Here is an 18717-nt window from a genome sequence, read left to right as displayed (position 1 = left end):
ACAGGGAAATCCCCTCACAGCTACAAGTAGCCGTTGCATATGGTGGGTCAGCGGATGAGAATTAGTGTATTTGACTAACCTAAACCAATAAAAATTTAAAACTTAAAAAATGATTACCAACAAATAAACTATATAAGTTTTTGAGCAAATAGGGGTTGGTTCCAAAACCCTCCTCATTCACTTATTTCAGAAAAAAAAAAAAAAAAAAAGAAAGTAGTTGGCTCCTTGTTATTTGTTACCTCCACATTTCAATATTTTGTTAATACTAATAACTAATTGTAATAACACATTTCAAATTCAGCCTACTTCAATTTCCTTCTTTCTTTCATTTTCATTTGTTTTTTTTTTGTGGGAAGGGGGGGGGGGTGCTTTTTAGAGATTTGAAGAACTTTGTAAGAATCAAATTGTGAAGATATTATTGATATGATAAACAAGTTGTCAAGCGTGTTGGTGGAGAGAAGTTGCCTCACCATCTTCCTCGATCTATGTATGGCATACGCAAATTGTTAATAAATCTATGGTGTGCATGTGCAATGCATTTTGTAGCACTAAAAATTTCTTACAAAAAAATAGTACATCACAAAACTCAATCTCTTTACCTTTCTCTAATCCCACTCTAACACTTGTCCATACTCGAAATCTTAACTCTCCTGGGTTTCTTACCACACCCCTAGTTTACTTGTCTAGTCGCGTCAAAAGTTTCAATCTTCCCCTCATTCATTGTACTAATTAAATATCATAAGCTATACATACATGATAACATTTATATATTGTTTCATATTTGGACACTAATGACCAATACTGGCCTATATGTATTCCCCCCCTCCCCCCCCAACCCTCACCCCAAAAAGAGATACGACACTCCTCCTCCTACTACTACTCACCTTCTCCACTCCTACTTGTGCTAGCCTAAAAGGTCTTTCAGTTTCTATCATTACTTTCCAAGACAGGATTAACCAGAGATGACACAGTTGGCTCTCTCCTGGTGGCCAAAAACCACTTCTGCCACCACAAGCCGCCGTGGTGATGGTGGCACCGCCACGACTAGTCACTCATCTTCAAGAACAGACAATGCATCAACAAACTGCTGTGGCCTATCAAATCTGATGAGGAGGCTCAAGAAACGGAGCAAAATGTTGCACCCAGCGAGCCACCAATCGTCGTTGCAGTGCCGGTACGATCCACTCAGCTATTCCCTCAACTTCGACACAAGCGGTTCAGGAGACTTGCTGGATGAAGATTACTACAAATTCTATGCCTTCTCCTCAAGGTTTGTTGCCGCACCAAGAACTGATTGCCAAAGACTAGTGGCTGCTTCCCACTGATGAACAACAATAGCTAGGATCAAATTTTGAATGGAAATGAATACAACAGATCACGCAATTTTGCTTATTTCTTGCCCTTTTCTTTAAAGGAAAAAAGAAAAAGAAAAAGAACAAAATTTCCATCTTACATAAGCTACGAGTTAACTTAGATCAATGATAATTTTATTGTATGTATATGAGTGTTGATATCATTAAGCTAAGTTGACAAATTTTCTTTATCCCGTTTCTGCTTCTCAGTCTCATTTCTTGTACTTTGTACTGAGCATTTATTTCACTGTCTTCATTTTCTTTTCATGGAATCAAGGTTCAAATAATGCACATAGGTTAAGTATTAATAAGTAAATTAAGTAGCAATCTGGTATTACAGGCAGAGATCTTGGAAGTTGAACCAGTCCTTGTGGGCAACATAAATTGATAATAAAATGGTTTCCAATTTCGAAAAGCAAACAATGGAAAAGTGTTATTGTAACGTTAATAGGTACAGACTCAAGCACAATGCAGATACATTTAGACAAAGCAGCTTGGTGGTTAAATTTTTTACTACACACCATTTCGTAGCTTTTCCTTTTGTAACGACTGAGTTCCTTATTTGTGGTGTCAGAATATAATCCAAACTAAGCTTTTCCACCAGAAGTATAGGCACAGATTGGATTTCCCAAAGGAAAAGAATATATTCTCATGCTGTCAAAACTATTTTTACTCACCGTTTGCACGTGGAGAAACTGAAGCCCACTTCTTTTGGTACCAGTTCTCGTCCCCCCTCTGCCATCGCCCCCGCTCTTTGTACACAAATTGTTCCTGCACATACACATTGCACGAATTGATAATATGGACTTAGGAGCTCTTGCACGTACACATTGCATGAAGTGATAATATGGACTTAGGAGCAAACATTCACATATTGTTCCCATGTAAAATTCGAGGAGGGAAGGGGAACCAAACAGTAAGAATACATTAGAAATGAAAGGAACAGTACATCATGATTTTATGGACTTGGTATTAATTCATCCATACCTAATAGATGCAGCCAAACGGCCCAAATCTCAGTTTTTCAGTTCCAAATTCCAGAAAATTCTAAAGTATATCAAACATATTAAATGCAAAATGATAACATAAAACTATTAGTACTACGTGATGTTACAGATCATGCAGCTTCTTCTTGCACATAGCTTTTCTCTTGTGCAGAAACTGTGCAGAACAATTTCAACTTTTCAACAGGAATGGTGAACTAATTCCGCACAATTATTGCACAAAATTAATAGTATGCATGTTGTCTATTTAATTTTCTTTTCCTCACTGCTGTTGAGAGATAAAATGATCTAGGCCAAAGGCTCAGCAATTATTGGTATTGTATGTAAGGGCAGCATCATAAAAATTATTTTACAGAAACTCTACATAGTGATATTATCTAGACTCTCCTGTACTTACGCCCAGAACCAAGCTAAAAGACTAAGCATACAAGTGAATTGCATAAACAGTAGTTTGAGAAGGAACCTGTTGTTCCAATCTAGTCCTCATGGGTGCTAGCAGGATGATCTGATATCGTCCCTTCTGAAGATACCTCTTCCCCATCTGATTCTCTGACATGCAAACGATCAGAACATGTCTTGCTGGAATCCCCACTTGCCCTCTGCTCTTCTTCAGCAGTTGACCCCTGATTTGCTTTCTGTTCTGCATGTGAACCTCGGGCCTCTGATCCTCCTTCATCACCAGCGTTTGGTCGATGTATCAAGCTGTCAACAAAGTCTGGATCTGTGCCAGGAGGTGGACCTGGTGCTGCACAGGAAGTAACCAATTCCAGGACTTCAGGAGATGGTGACAATCCTGCAACAGCCGCCTTTGAAGAAGTTGGCATCACAGACGTATACAAGGGACTCATTCTCACATTGAGAGGAGGAATGTTGAGATTGACTTCATTCCAGGGAAATCCTGGAATGGTGGCCCCTGATTTTGTCTGCAGAGGTAATGCTGGTGGTCGGGCAGTAGAGGTTGAACCAACATTCTCTCTGTCATGGCCACCAGGGAAGTTACTGACAGCAGCCAGGGAAAGCTTACCATGTGCATGTGACCTCTTCTTCTTTAATCCACGCCGAGGATCTTTGGGCTTGGGGGGAGGTGGTCCAGGCACAAGGAATGGAGGGATTTTGGAGGGTCCTTCACCATACAAAACACGAACAGACTGTGCAACCGCAGATACAGTTGGAGGCAGGTCAGGAGCATGTAATTTACCGGGAGGATTTACTGCTTCTCGAAGCCAATGGGGCAGTGTGCCTTTGGGAGATGTACATGTAGAAACCTCCTCCTTTCCCTTGGATTCAGAAAGGTTTTGAACCTTGTCATAATCAGCAGCCAGACCAGAACCAAGCTCACTGCTTCCCATATTATTATGGCCAGTCAATATTCCCAATCCAGTCGCATCCTTCTGTTTCTCCCTTTGTTGCAATCCGAGAGACTCCAAGCGACTAGTTCCCAGGGAATTCAGCAGAAACGGTGGCTCCATAAGAGCGCTTGAGGAACCAGCAAATCTGTCAATGCTTCCTGCAAACAGGTCTCTTGAAAACTTTGACTGGAACTTATCTGTACTCCAAGTTGGAAGGTGCATATCACATGATCCTAAATTTGGCGCACCTGAAGGTAGACCACCCAGACCCAACCTCATGTCTGTTAAGTGTGCTTGAAACTTCAAAGGATCATTATATTTTATTCCGTGCATTGCCCGTGCCATTACTCCATCTGAGCAGGCTCCATTCAGTGCACGTGCCATCATTCCATCAGAAATCCCAGAAAGCAGAGGAGGATTTGCAGACTTCGGAGGCCGGAGAGATGACTTTACCGCTGCTGGAAGTCCCGGCGCATCGAGGATCTTCAGTTGTTCTTCCTCCCATCTTGCTGATAAATCCTCAGCAGTTTTGAACTTCGAGAACTTCAACCGTGGATCTTGCAGCATTGCCTCCCAGTTGCCCCTCCCATGTCTACGGATGCCTATCCACAGATAATCAAGTTCATCCTCAGACCAGATATCTATCTTTGATTTCTTTTTCAGCAGGCTGCTGGATCCAGATCCAGTTCTCAGAATAATATTCTCCAGAACCTTTCTGTGGTTTTCAGGAAATGATGGAAATGAAGATGGCATCTGACTGGAGCCCAATGCTGGAGGCATCTCCTGCCCTGGTTGATAATACTTGTGTGCATCTTGTGGAAATTTGAGATTCGGCAACAACGGCAACATAGGAAGATCATGGACGGCATCTTTGGGCTCTGCAACTCTAGATCCTAGTGATAGGCTTGCGAACAAATCAGGAGTAGTATTTGGCAAACTTGCACTTGGATACGAGTATCTGGGCAGCAACTTTTCATCAAAAGGTAGTTTGGGCAATAGCATTTTTTCTTGAAACTCAGAGAAAGTAGAAGACGAGTTGCCCAAATGCTCAGCAATTCCTTTACCCTTCAGTGTATTCAAGGAATGCTGCAAATAACATGATAGTCAAATCCAGCCTAAGTTTTAATCACTTAATTCGATGAACTAAAAGAGATAAAGAGAGAACTTACAGGAGTAAAAGGCAGATTTTTATCAGGGACATCATTCATTGGGTGAAATTGGGACGGTCCAGGTAAAATATCTGGCAATTTATGTCGAGCTGTGGTTGCTTCATGACCTTTTAAAGTCATCTCATTTGACATGCCAGAACCAGAACAACTTGCAGGTAACAGAAACTCCAGGCCAAGCCCTTGCTTCAATTGTCTTTGGTAGGGTCTGGAGCATTTGCGCTGCAGTGGCTCCATTCTCTTAGGAGCATTGGGAGCACATAATCCTATAATTGGCAGCATGCTGTTGCGCATCGAGTCTACAGAGCTGGTATCTGGTAACTGATCACTGAGCCGAGAAACTTCGGGGATATGCTGTCCACTAAACATAACAGGAAGATCCGGAAATGCAGATTTCTGCTTCAATATCCTTCCCAGCTTCAAGGTGGAGTCTGTCATGCTATGTGGGACTGTTTTACCAAGACTCTTATCTTCCAAATCAACAACTGAAGATTTGTCTGCAACAGGCTGAGTTGATATAGCAATTTCATTCTCTTCCTGAATATGTGATGGCTTAGGAATTGACTCTAGCCCATTCAGGCCCTGAAGTGCAGCAGATGATTCAGTTACATTTCTCTTTGCCAATCTTTCTTTTTGTCTCGCACGAAGCTTGGCACTGTTAAACAATAAATGCATTAGAAGTATATAGAAGATTGTTAACCTTAAGCAAAATAAACAGTATAAGTATCAATCAAGAGAGAGAAATTTTTTGGCTGATGCAAGTCTCCTAATAGAAACAAGTAAATTGGTTTTGGTGCAATATCTGTGCAATGCACGGGCAGAATATATGTTAAGAAGAAATTATATGATGCTATTTGAAAATTCAAGAATTTCATAAAAAAAGCATATTGCTACCGTATAAGTACAATTATTTGCATTCGTCATTTTCATCGAAATAACCATCCAAAGCAGATTAAGGATAATGCCCACAATTTGATGAAGATAATCAATATTTCTTTTTTCCCAGACAATCAAATTTAATTCTTCACAGTTATAGATAATTACAGCGATATTATATGAGAGTGCACCCCTTACTGGAAACAGCACTAATTTTCTCAACATATTAGACGACGCATGATTAATAATTTACATATTACCATTTAAGATTCAAATCTTATTTTATGTTGTATAATACTCCATAGGTTATGCTTTCTGTTGTTACTCAAAAACCATTTCAACAGAAGAAAATTAACAGCAAACAATGATAATGGGAAGTGCAGAGAATTTACACCAAATTAGCTATGTAAACTTAATAATTTCAGAATGCTTTTGGGTTTTAGCACTATTGCTTAGATATTAAAAGATGATAGCATCTTTTTGAGATGCTATAATATCATAAGTTGCTAGCTAAGCATTTCTACAAAATAGAGAAAAGAATTCATTTTTTGCCAAGCATTTGTATCTTTATTTTATAATATTATAAATTACCTTCTATTCCTTGTTTTAATACATCTCTGCAAATCCCACTCCAATAACTGAGTGCTATTGTTTGATAGGGTTTGTAAAGTATGGTTACATTTCATTTTCTATTTGTGCATATACTACTCAAGTTTTTGAAGTTGCAAATTTAAATGACTGACATTAAAAATTATCCTTGTGTGTTTGCTCCCTATGTATTTTTTATGGACTAAACTCATTGTTACTTTTCCCGGGAAAATTGAGCTTAAAACATTGAAGACTTTTCTTTTGCAATGACAAATAAGCAAAATACAATTCAAAGAAGTGTCAGAAGAAAGCTTAACAAGAAACATGTAATAAAATTCTTATTGAGTGAAACTCACTATTTTTCTTTAAGAGCTCGTCCTGCTGGTGTGTACTCACGCTCAGGCTCCGGTTCACGCTCCGGCTCATCTTCAGCGCCACTCTGTTGCATCACATGATAAAATTACCATTGTGTTGCTTTTAAGTTGGAACATGATTCCATCCAATCAATAAACATGAGTCAAAAAATTATCAGAATGACATCAAAAGTTTGATTGGTATGTAGAGGTGAAACAGCCCACATTAAAATAGCACATGCTGCTTGGCAATGAAGAAAGAGAACTCCTTGGCTTATGTTGAGACCAAGAAAACTCAGTTACCAGAAAATACTAACAGATAGTCTACCAGTTCACAGCTGATACAAAATGCTGTTACAACACAGTTTAGTAATTTGCAACTGGAAGCTGCATCCACAACAGAAGACAAAATACGGAAGAAAGCATGGGTAACAAAAGCCGAATCATTATATCAACAACATATTGGCGGTGGTTTTATGCTATCACTAGTATGGAACTATTAAGTTGACAATCATTATAAATCACAACTCCATAGGTGTCTAAGCCAATAGAGCATCTACTAGCAGAGTTATATTTCAAGCTTCTAAACAATATATAACTTGGGAACACATACACAATTGCATATACAATTAACAGAAAAAAGATGGAAATAGGTGAGGTATATTTGGTGCCAAGAGAGAGAGAGAGGGAGTACTTCACTCAGTGCTTCATTTGGATGAGCAACATACGCCTCCCTGTAAGAAACAGCTTTCCTTTGGCGTTTTCCGCGACCAAGAGCTGCTTCCTCTTCATTTTGATATTTCTCCCATCTACAGAATCCAGGAGCAATGATGTAAGCAGACCCTTAAGGATAATAAGACAAGAACAACATAACTTTATCCAAACATGTAACTAAGGATTCCATTTAATTTGATCTACAATAAAATCTGGTCGGAAAATTTTATATTAAAGAACTTTAATCTTAATTATCAAGATATAAACTATCCACTCTTACAGGGCGCTGTATAACAATCCATATTCTGCAGAGTTTTGTAGCTGAATACTTACTTCAGGTAGACAAATTTCATATAATACCCGGGTGGATAAATAGGAGCACAGTGCATTGAGAAGTTAATCAACAATGTTGTAAGCTATTGCATGCTGCTAAATCAACATTATCTTGTTGCTTACATTAGCACTGAATGAATAAATAAATTCCCTTTTTGTTCGTTTACAGGGCTGCATATTCATCTTTTCTTGTATTAAACGAAATAGGATATCCTATTTCCAAGTCCAATTTCAATAATTATGTATTAGCGAAAACAGTATCGACATAATTTTAAGCTCCCTGGATTTCAAGTACTACAACAAGGTTACCCATCATATAAATCCTTTTTTCCTTAATTTAGAAACATTAAATTCTTGAAGTATTCGATGTGAGGCATAGAAGCTGCATTATGCAGATATCAAGATGCTAAATAAAGAAAAAAGAGGTAGATGAATGAACTCCTAACCTGACTCGTAGAAGCCTGTCCCACTCATTTTCTTCATTAATGCCAACCAAATTTTCATCCTTTTTTTCAGAACTCTGTGCACTTGTGTCATTAGTACCCACAGGAACTGACACCATTCCAGCTTGTTCTTCTGTACACTCATCGTTCCATTCCAGCGACTGAAGGAAAAACAAGAAAACATGAAGTGACAGGGATTTTCCAATCAAATCAAACTCCATCTCCTAATCAAACAGGCAATTTCCTGTACATGTATCATTTTCGGGTCTCACACACTAACCCTATAAAATGATGTAAAATTGCAAGCATAAAAGGATATAGAATCGTAAATGATGTATCCTATCCTACATGTTAAAGCAGACACATTAATGCTAACCAATGAAAAAATAAAAGACGAGAAATAAGAGGATCAGAAGAAAGAAATCAAAATCTTAAAATGCATGGTGCTAATATAAGCAAAAGAGCGTAAATTAAAATAAATCACTTCAATCCCCTCATTATTTGATTTACAACGCTCATGTGCAATACAATGTATACATGGACATATATGATGAAGTGCCCAGTTTTATCCAGGACAAACATGAATCTAGGTGTTGCTAAAAGTGGCAGCATGTAGATAAATGCATCTCTATTAGAACCAGAATAGGAGCATGTGCAGACGAATTTACAGGTAGTTGCAAAGGAATGCTGCGGAAGGGAAATAAAATGAGAAATAGTTACCACCTTCACTGAACCAAGCATATCATTCTCTAATTCTGAGTCAGCATTATCAGGTGAACCAGACTGGAGGTTTGAGCGGTCCAGCAATTTCATAATGGCATTTTCATCCCACACAATCTTGTTACTACTATCTGCACATTTGTCTTTGTATACATCCCCCAGGCCACCAGTTCTCCTCCTACTATTAGGCTCTGTCTCTGCAAGTGTTTGATCTTTAGTGTGGTTTTCACCATCTTTTCCAGTCATGGTAGCTGAATCACTAAAAAGTTCTTCAGTTCCCCATTTTAGGATGTCTTCCACTTCCTTTTGCGATCCAGACTTGTTGACAAAGAGTTGGTCAAGCATCAGTTTTTTCTTTGCAAGCTGCAAGATACGCTCTTCAACACTAGCACGGACAACAAGCCTATACACAAGAAGTCTGTTTGATTGCCCAATTCGATGTGCCCGGTTCATAGCTTGGATATCTGCATGTGGATTGAAATCAGAATCATAGATAATGACAGTATCAGCAGTTGCCAAGTTAATGCCAAGGCCACAAGAGCGTGTTGATAGCAGGAACACGAAGCGACTCTTATCTTGATTAAACCGTGCAATTGCTGATTGTCGTTCAGCCACAGAAACAGATCCATCAACTCTCTCATATGTCTTAGGTCCAAATTCAATAGTCAAGTAATCCTCAAGGATGTCAAGTAACTTGGTCATCTGTGAAAAGATAAGGACTCTATGGCCTTCTTTGTGCAACACTTTAAGCATAGAATGCAGCAGGGTCAGCTTAGCTGAAGCTTTTATTCTCATTTCATGAAGAAATTCCACTGAACCTGATTCAGGCTCAGTGCCTGGTATGAGATAAGGATGATTGCAGACCTTCCGCAACTGCATCACAATATTCAGCATTGACTGCTGAGGAACCCCTTTCCCTATGTTGCGCAATATCTGGTAGTTCTTCGTGAGCATAGCACGATAATATTCTGCCTGAACAGATGACAGCTCAACTGGAACCACCCGTTCAGTCTTGGGGGGAATATTTTGCATGGCGTCTTTTTTAAGTCTGCGAAGCATATGCGGAGCAACAAGCTTCTTCAGTTCGTCCACCTTTTCTGCAGTGGTGAGATCATTAAACTTCTCCTCGAATGAAGAGAGAGATGGAAATGAAGCCGGCTGCAAAAAGTTTAGCAGATTGTACATCTCCCCTATGTTGTTTTGAAGAGGCGTACCAGTCAACAGTATGCGGTGTTGGAATGAAAAAGTATTCAGCAAACCAAACAGCTTACTGCCAGAATTTTTCAGGCGGTGACCCTCATCAACCACAAGAACTTCCCAAGGAACTCCACGTAAATGAGCGGAATCACATAGAACCATCTCATAAGTAGTCAAGAGAACATTGAATTTGTATGCAGATGTTTTCTTATTCGATCCATGAGGATCACAGGCATGCCATTCATATTGACGAATTATGGCTCTAGCTCTCGTGTTACCATGATATTCCACGACATTGAGGTGTGGAGCCCACAGCGAAAACTCTGACATCCAGTTGGGCATGGTGGATAAAGGAACCAAAACAAGACAAGGAAGTGTGGATTTAAACTCAAAATATAAAGATGATATAAAAGCACAAGCCGATACTGTTTTCCCAAGCCCCATTTCATCTGCAAGTATCACATTTCTTGATTTATGCCAGCTCTTGCGCAACCAATTCAATGCTTCCAGCTGATGTGGAAACAAAGAACCTCCAACCATCTCTTTGGGCTGTTCTGTGAGAGGAATTACCTCACTTTGTTGGATGTCATTCCTTTGTCTTGAGGCAAGCTTGGCAGTGTCATTCTCCAATGTCTGCTGCTCAAACCTGAAGAACAAATCAACCAAGTGAGATAAATTTGCAATAGCAGGTTCGTCCACTCTTTCCCAAGTGCATTCATCATAAGGAAGACCGGTCCATTTTACATATGCATCAGTTGAACCATCTGAGGACCTAGTAGCAATTACTCGTTGAGGAATCTTCCATTGTTCCTCACACAGATTCATTGTAGCTGTCCCATACTTTGCCTTGTAATTCTCCAGTTTCCGTTTTGCGAGAACTTTCAGTTCCGATTCAGGAATCCAACTGTTGTGGAGATGGGATCTCCCGACCCACTTGACCAAAAACTCATATGACATAGTGGAAGATCCAGAATCAACCAAGCAAGACGCTGTGAATTTCTTTTTGGTGGTAACATTAGTTTTTGTGTGCTCTTTGACCTCTATGCTTGCATTCTCATCAGAGGCTTGAGTTTGGCAGTTCTTTGATGTTCCAGGAGTTAGAGTGTCCTTTGAACTATCATTAATGATACAACTCTCTAGGACTATATGAGGCTTCTGAACTGTCAAAACCTTCTCAGTTTCCGCTGCATTGGAGCACGTGATATTATGATCTTGATTTTTGTTTTCCAGCACCATTGAACCACAACCCTCAATGTCTCTCCTCAAAGAATCCATGAAATTTCTTTCTTTACATTCTTTTGTCACTGATCTTCTGTACACTTGAAGTGTGTCTTTATTCAAACGATTATTTATGTTCCTTCCTCCATCAGAACAGCTAGTAATATCCTGATGATCTGCAGCTGAGTTTCCCCGACCAACCCCATTCAGAGGCATCTCAGGGGCAGGATTTTCCCCAGACAGTTTATCCTCTGAAACAACTGAATCCACTGAAGGCAGGTCATTTGCATTGGTCTCCACAACATTACAACTCAAAATTGTGTCATTATTTTGAACTCGACAACCAATAACCCGATCGACCTGCTATTAAAATAATGAAAAAGTTACACATAGGAAACTAGTATCACATTAACAAGAATACAAGAATTGGTTAAGTAAAACACAGAGCATAAGAAACATCTGCGTCTGTGCAACAAGTAGCATTCACACTTCATACCTGCTGAATTCCATGGACATCCTCTTTGTATATCAAGGGCTCAACAGCAATTTTTCCTGCTGCTTGTGAATCATGTGATTCACAAGCCGATTCCTCGGGGACCATCTGTATTGAATGAATTAGTGTCATGGCCTTAGTAAAAAGCAGGTTAAAACTAGATGCCGCCATACATGACTACATCATTAAGATAAAAGGCAAGAAAAAGCATCCTACACATCTATAAGAGAATTGGTGTCAAGGCGGCAAGGGCTATATCACACTGATCGTGAGAGATCTAGCATCTATAGTAAAAAGAGGCCATGACATTATGCATCTTGATATGATGCAACACAAGAAGAGAATTTGTTACTATTTGTAACTAATGGCCATGAACCACAGAATAATGATAAGTAAAACTTTGCTGTTTGGTTCCATCCATTTCAGTTTCCAAGAATCCAGCTAAAAAATACAATGCTGGAGTCTGTTGTAACTAAAGTTAATCAACCACTACTTTCTCAGCTTCTTCTTTGGAGAAATATAACCAAAATATTAGGATAGTGATTGACCCAAAAAAATATGCATACTGGTGATTTCAGTATCAGCTTCACACATGTAGCTCCAGTTTCACTAATAGCTATTAAAATACTCCAAAATCCATACAGTGTTCACCACTTAAGCTTCTTGTAAGTTAAAGAGTTACCCTATTCAACATGGCATCAAATTTTGAAAAGGAAAGAAAATTGGCGAGTACCCATTCTCTGTAACTTTTATGTGGATATATAATATGTGCGCTGATATCAATAGTCCAAAATAAATGAGGATTTTCATATGGCCAAGATTTTGCAGGGTGAAAAAAAACACCAGTTTCTTATTTGGGATTTGGTTTCTCAATCAATGTATAGAAGTGTGAAGAGAAAAAGTACAAATACTAACATTAAAATTTTCAAAATAAGATAAGCTCCAGACCAATGGAGAAACATATATATATATATATATATATATTAATAGGATAGAAAGTAAACATAATAACCAAAAGACAAGAAGAGACCTCTTCATTTGGTTGGATATCAGTATCTGCATTAACACCCTGCTTCGACGGAGTAGAGCAAGCCCTGGGGCCAACTATCTTATATTTTCCATGTGATCTAGAAGTTCCTGGACGAGCATTATTAGCTTTAGGCAGACCTTTTCTAGAAATACTTGGACCAGATTTGCCCTTTCCCAATTTCTGCTTCTTAGCACTATCATTGGGGTGAACCTTATGCTTTCTTTTTCTGGCTGTTCCACTAGCAGCTTCCAATGCTAGGACAGGCTTACTTCCAGGTGAAAAATCTTCAGATGATGCTTCAGGTACTTTTTCAGAAGACTCCTCATCCATATTTGAATCCCTTTTCTTAGTTGAAGACATGAATCCCTTCGTCGGAGTTGTCTTATGTACCAATATATGCGGAAGAGACACATCACTTTTCCTGTTAACAACAACATACGCTGAACTACCATCCATGGAACCATCTTGAACTGGATGACGTCGTTTGTTACCCTGTTCATCGTCAGGAGAAGAATCCAACTCTTCGACCCTTTTGCCACGTCGAGATAAGGACAATTTTCCTTTTCCTGAAGACCTTTTCCTCTCAGCAGTGGAACTTTCAAATGCCTGATTTGCATTGTCAGTTGCAGATGATTCATTTTCAGTTTTTGATCTTCGAATGATAATCTTTGTTCGCGCTCGTTTTGAAATAGAATCCATATGGTTCACACTCTCCACATGAGCAACACCTTGCTGGCAGCAGATTGGGCATTCCCACTTTCCCTCCGGAATACGCTTCTGAGGATAAAACATTAAATAAATGTTATTGCGTGTAAACAAAGAATAAGCAGTCGGGAAGCATATAGATCTTATATTATAGACAAATAAGACACACCTGCAAAGCAGGATCTAAACACTCAAGATGGTATGCGTGGGGGCAGGCATCCAAACCCAGCAACTTTCCACCAAGTTCACAGACCGCACACCTTTGTTGACGGCAGACTGGACATTCCCACTTCCCCTTTGGAATACGCTAGAGGAGATACAGTAGTAAATAAATGTGTTATTGCATGTAAATAAAAATAAAGAGATTAGGGAAAACATCATCCAATATTATGTACAAACTAAACATACCTGCAAAGCAGGATCCAAACACTCAAGATGATAGGTGCGGGGACAATAATCACAACACAGCAACTTTCCACCAAGTTCACAGACCTCACACTCGTAATAATACTGAAAAACACAGAGAAAGATGTCAAGTGACGAGCAGGTCGTAAGTGCTTCCACAAAAGTGCTAGGACTCCAGTTCAAGCAAGTGCCAGTAGTCGTACTGCAGCTTAGGAAATTCAAGAAATATAGATAAAAATAGGTAAACGTAACTCATAAAAAGATTCATCCAAGAACAACAAAAATATACTGTAAAGAAACCAACTGGGTTCTGAATCATGCATGTCGAGATCTTCTGTAGACCATTTTTTTATCCAAAAGAGTGGATCATATCCACCTAACTTCCCTAATCTTCAGGAGATTTATTCCTACCTTTAGGAACAAAAGAAAAGATAAAAATAAAGAAAGGAAAAATATTACTTACCCCATCATTTCCTTTTCTCTTGCCTGAAGATCGATCAGAACTAACATCATCTTCCAAACCATGCTTTGTTCCAGTACTTGGTAGAAACTTTACGAGTTTGTAGTTTTTTTCTCTGTCACCGGATTTATCAGTGCCAGTTGGAAGCTTTCTTCGCTTACGCTTCAACAACCAGTTTCGGCTGAGCATTGTACTAATCTCTGAACTGGTTTCCTTCATTGCCTATACATTTATTAACTGCAACACGGTAAGAATATAGTTGACAAAGAGAGTCAGGAGAAGAATAGAAATATAAAGGCAACTCGCACTGAATCTAATCGAAGTTCTTAGAGCATTGAAATTAAATACAGCAACCTTGATGCAATAAATGCAGTAAATGCCACAACTGATCGGGACCCAATTTCCTATAAACGTGAGTGGCTAAATATGCCAGGTTACGAGCAGGATAAGTGCTGAAGTTGGGCATGTAACCAGTTCATTGTTTAAGAATGATCATATAAGGACATACCATGGCAGAAAAATGATTCTATAAGCTGGGAGCATGAACAAAAAAGCCGATCACGATCTGGACAACCTGTCCATAATGAGTTTTGGAACAGAATGCTGAAGCAACCTTATACACTGGGGTTCGTTAGATTAGTAAGTGAAATATACACTTCCTCGTTTACCTAGGATGCTGTAAGCAGCAGATATCTTCTTTTTGTCGTTTTCTTAACTGAGTCATCCAGAGGCATAAACACAACATACTACAACTGAAGAAATGATTAAAAATGTCAGCACATACAAAGCAACAAATAAGTACAAAAGAGAATTGTAGGGCATTTACATTCTGGGGATGCTATAACAGGGTACATATCAGAAAGCATCTCATTTCTGTTAAATGATAAATCTTTCCTTTTTTACATAATGTTTCAGAAAACTAACAAGATCTCCTCTTTCTTTCTCATTTTTCTGCTTCATAAGTATCCAAAGCGCAACATGGAGCTCTCTTCCTAACATTTTTCAATTCTTAGTTACCAAGACACTAAATGTACTCTTCTATCACTTAAGTCATGTCCAGAATAACTGCAAGTGGAAGATCATATCTTTTAGCTGGTAAGATTCTTGGCAAAACCAAATCGATCTTTAATACTTCTATCTTACTTGGTTATGATATATAGCCACAGTTAGTTTACGGCATCCCTAACTTTTAAATCTACGAGAACATAAAAAATAGAAATCAAACAACCTTCCATGCAAAGCAAAAATCTTATTCGTTGCACTAAAGAAATCACTTGACAGTGATAAAGAGAAAAATGTAATCCTTTACCTTCAAACATAGCCAATAAATGAAGTGATGTCTAGTTCAATATATCATTACATGCAACAGTGTTCGATTCATGGGAGACAAAACAACTTGATCCAACAACACCTTTTAACTCTAAATCTAAAAGAGAGGCCTAAAACCGCCCATTGGACAAATAAAAATCACCTAAATACTAGAAGATCATGGCTTCAACTAAATTTAAACTTAAACCCACAACATGCAGAAAATAGAACAGTGCCCACATCAAAATGAAGTGCAAGAAACACAGATTCAGCTGAAGTTGCAATACGCCGCTTCAGAAATTGGAAGAAGCGGTATCTCAAATTGAAATTATCACTCACCCAACCACGCTTATGGATCAAAACCCATAAAACAACTTATAAAAATTCAATCTTGCTTATTTCCATACGCATATAAACTGCTAAAATACCGGGAGCGGTGGAGTCAGCCAAAAGGGGGATTAGGGTATATGGGTATGAGAGAAACGAGAATATGAAGAGAGAGAAAGAATAGAGGCAGACAAATGAAATAAATAGAGAGAGGGGTGGGGGGGGGGGGGGGGGAGTCGTAGAGAGAGAAAGTGTGCGTTGTGTGGGAGCAACATTAGCATACAACAACAATACAAATACGGATTCGCCGGGGTCATAGGACTTTGGGGGTTTCACACACACACAAACACACACTGACATGTATTGTTGTGGGAAGAGAGCCCATGTCTCGTCCACTTGGAAGCTGCCAAGTGGCACGTCTGGACGACTGTCACCATCTCTCTCCTCCTCATACTTTCCTCCCTTTTTCTCTTCCTCTTTGTTTTCTTCCCCTCCATTCTCCATTCCCTCCTCTTCAAATCATCAACATTCCGATTCCGTTTCTTCAACTGCGCTTTCTTCCTCTATAGTATAGATAGATTCATTGTATAATGTATGCATACACGACTCCCCTTTCTCTCTGCCTTGAGTTGACGATCTGTTTTAATCTCTCTCGCTGATCATCCGCTTATGTAAATAAAATTGTATCTATATAAGAACGCAGTAACAACGACCCCCATCAAGTTTTGATCAGTAGTTGATTCTTGGTGTGTTCAGTTCAGAAACACAAAGATACGCTGAACCCTCTCTTTTTACTCTCTCTTGGATCCATCTGTTTTATTATGGAATTTTTAACTTTAATCATAGATTCATATTATGTGCAATAATCATATGCCACTAAGCTTTAATAGCCTATTAGAATAACATGTCCAGTATGGAAATGCTGATTTACTATTAATGTGAAATGAAATTCACTGTCTACATTTCGGTGAAAAACAATAATACAACCAATTGGGCTTGGGTTGTAAATTGTAATATTTGGGAACACCAAATGACTGCTTTGCTTAGTTATATATATTCTTTCTTGAAATGAATTTGGATTATCGATAAGAAAGGGAAAAAATTTCAATTTTGGATCTTTGCCATTATTCACCATTGTTTTCTTCAAAGTATCTACAAGTGTTTTTTGTTTACCCCCTCAGTATAGGTCTTTTATACTATATATGGATCTTGGAGAATAAGGGACGAATGCTGTTTTTTTTAAATTAACTTTTTTCTTAGAAAAGGAAATTTTCATTTTAAAAAATAATAAATATAAATTTTAGATACTTTAAATTTATTTCTTAATATTAATATTCCTAAATTTTAATTGTTGTCTCATATTGATTCCTCCAACCAATTTCTGGTGATAATAAATGCGATTTTTTATTTTTTGGAGGGTAAATAATGATTTAGGTTTGTTTAATTCATTTTAGTTCCTTCAATTAGTAAATTGTCAAATTAGTCATTCAGAGAAGTACCTCCGATCCCTAAGACGGATTTGTGTTTTAGAAAAAATATGGGGTAAGATGTTTTTGTTTTTCTTTTTTTTCCATGTTAGTTTAGAATGTACATATTTATTTCAAAAATTTTACATGTGGAAAGTTAAAGGATGTCGATATTTTGTATGGTATGACCCACTGATGTGCAAATGTGTAAGCAAATTAGATTGAGAAAAGTGAGAACATTAAAAAATTATGTACCAAAGCTCAAAAAAGCATAATATGAAGTTATATTAGTGGTAGCATGTGTATTGTGTTTTGTGGATGATGCTATGAGAGAGCTAGAAATACACACAAGTTACTAAGTAGACGCTATATGTGAATTAATTGTTGTAAGTAAATGACGTATGTGATGTAATGAAACACATTTGCTTCAGTTATATAAATTTCTCCTCCCTAGAAAAGTTCGAATCCACCCTTTAAACAGCTAAAAAGTTTGTAAATAGGAGAAGAATTTTAATAAAAATATGATTTTGGAATGAAAAATAGTGTTAAGGTGTAACACGATATGAACATGTTCTTTTCTGTTTGCATGTTGAAATTATGCATTGGATACATAATTTAGGTTTATAACTCTCAGTTTGGATGCTAAATATGCTCGCGTAAAGTAACATTCCTTGTTTAATTTTTTTTTTTTTTTGAAATGCATGATAATAAAATTACACTCATAGACTAAGTCATGTGTCGGTCACATGACCATTTTGTCAACCGTGCTTTTGTAGGAATATGGTCATAGAGACTGATTCTAAAATTTATGAATGCACGCTAACCACATTGACAAAATGAACTTGAGGTATTAAATAATTTTTAATGCAAAGTTAAAAACACCAATTGTACTATTTTCTCTGAGTACATGTATAGATAAAAATACGCTTTCTTATCCTTTAAACTCGACATATTAAAATATGTTGTATTTGGATTCATTTTTCAGGCATCTTTAGACCCAATATTTGCATCAAAATAATTTTCTTTGTTTGGACTTATCTTTTACTATAAAAAAAAAAATACTATCCACCTATTTTGAGTTATTTTTATAAATAATTGTAAAATTATTTTTAACACGATGTTTAAAAATTAAGAAAACTTCATATATATATATATATATATTATCATCTGTGTAAAAAACCAGCTAAAGCATTTGTTGAATCTTGTGTGT

At 37.9% G+C, this 18717-nt stretch overlaps 1 protein-coding gene across 16 annotated transcripts; it reads right to left on the bottom strand.

Moving 5' to 3' along the window:
- Nucleotides 1–523: 523 nt before the first annotated feature.
- CHR4 (chromatin remodeling 4) lies at nucleotides 524–16857 on the bottom strand. Of its 16 annotated transcripts, none has more exons than XM_088876064.1 (16): nucleotides 16054–16857; nucleotides 15075–15158; nucleotides 14915–14980; nucleotides 14410–14628; nucleotides 13950–14051; nucleotides 13711–13848; nucleotides 12837–13613; nucleotides 11810–11914; nucleotides 8902–11676; nucleotides 8182–8339; nucleotides 7383–7497; nucleotides 6692–6774; nucleotides 4875–5526; nucleotides 2820–4791; nucleotides 2030–2123; nucleotides 524–1321 (listed from the first exon to the last, which is right to left on the bottom strand). In XM_088876064.1, exons 3-14 carry the CDS (start codon nucleotides 14915–14917, stop codon nucleotides 2833–2835), a joined length of 7086 nt encoding a protein of 2361 aa, XP_088732190.1. In that variant the 5' UTR covers nucleotides 14918–14980; nucleotides 15075–15158; nucleotides 16054–16857; the 3' UTR covers nucleotides 524–1321; nucleotides 2030–2123; nucleotides 2820–2832. The 16 variants fall into 16 exon arrangements, with proteins under 16 accessions (XP_088732190.1, XP_088732193.1, XP_088732194.1 ...); XM_088876067.1 differs by having other exon boundaries at nucleotides 16400–16857; XM_088876068.1 differs by having other exon boundaries at nucleotides 14410–14643; nucleotides 15075–16857.
- Nucleotides 16858–18717: the final 1860 nt, after the last annotated feature.

The sequence above is a fragment of the Sesamum indicum genome, linkage group LG12, assembly GCF_026168435.1.
Source record: "Sesamum indicum cultivar Baizhima isolate 11 linkage group LG12, ASM2616843v1, whole genome shotgun sequence".
In the NCBI taxonomy this organism is placed as follows: Eukaryota; Viridiplantae; Streptophyta; class Magnoliopsida; order Lamiales; family Pedaliaceae; genus Sesamum; species Sesamum indicum.
The sequence above is the reverse complement of the archived record's forward strand: the minus strand, read 5'-3'. Positions and strand labels throughout refer to the sequence as shown.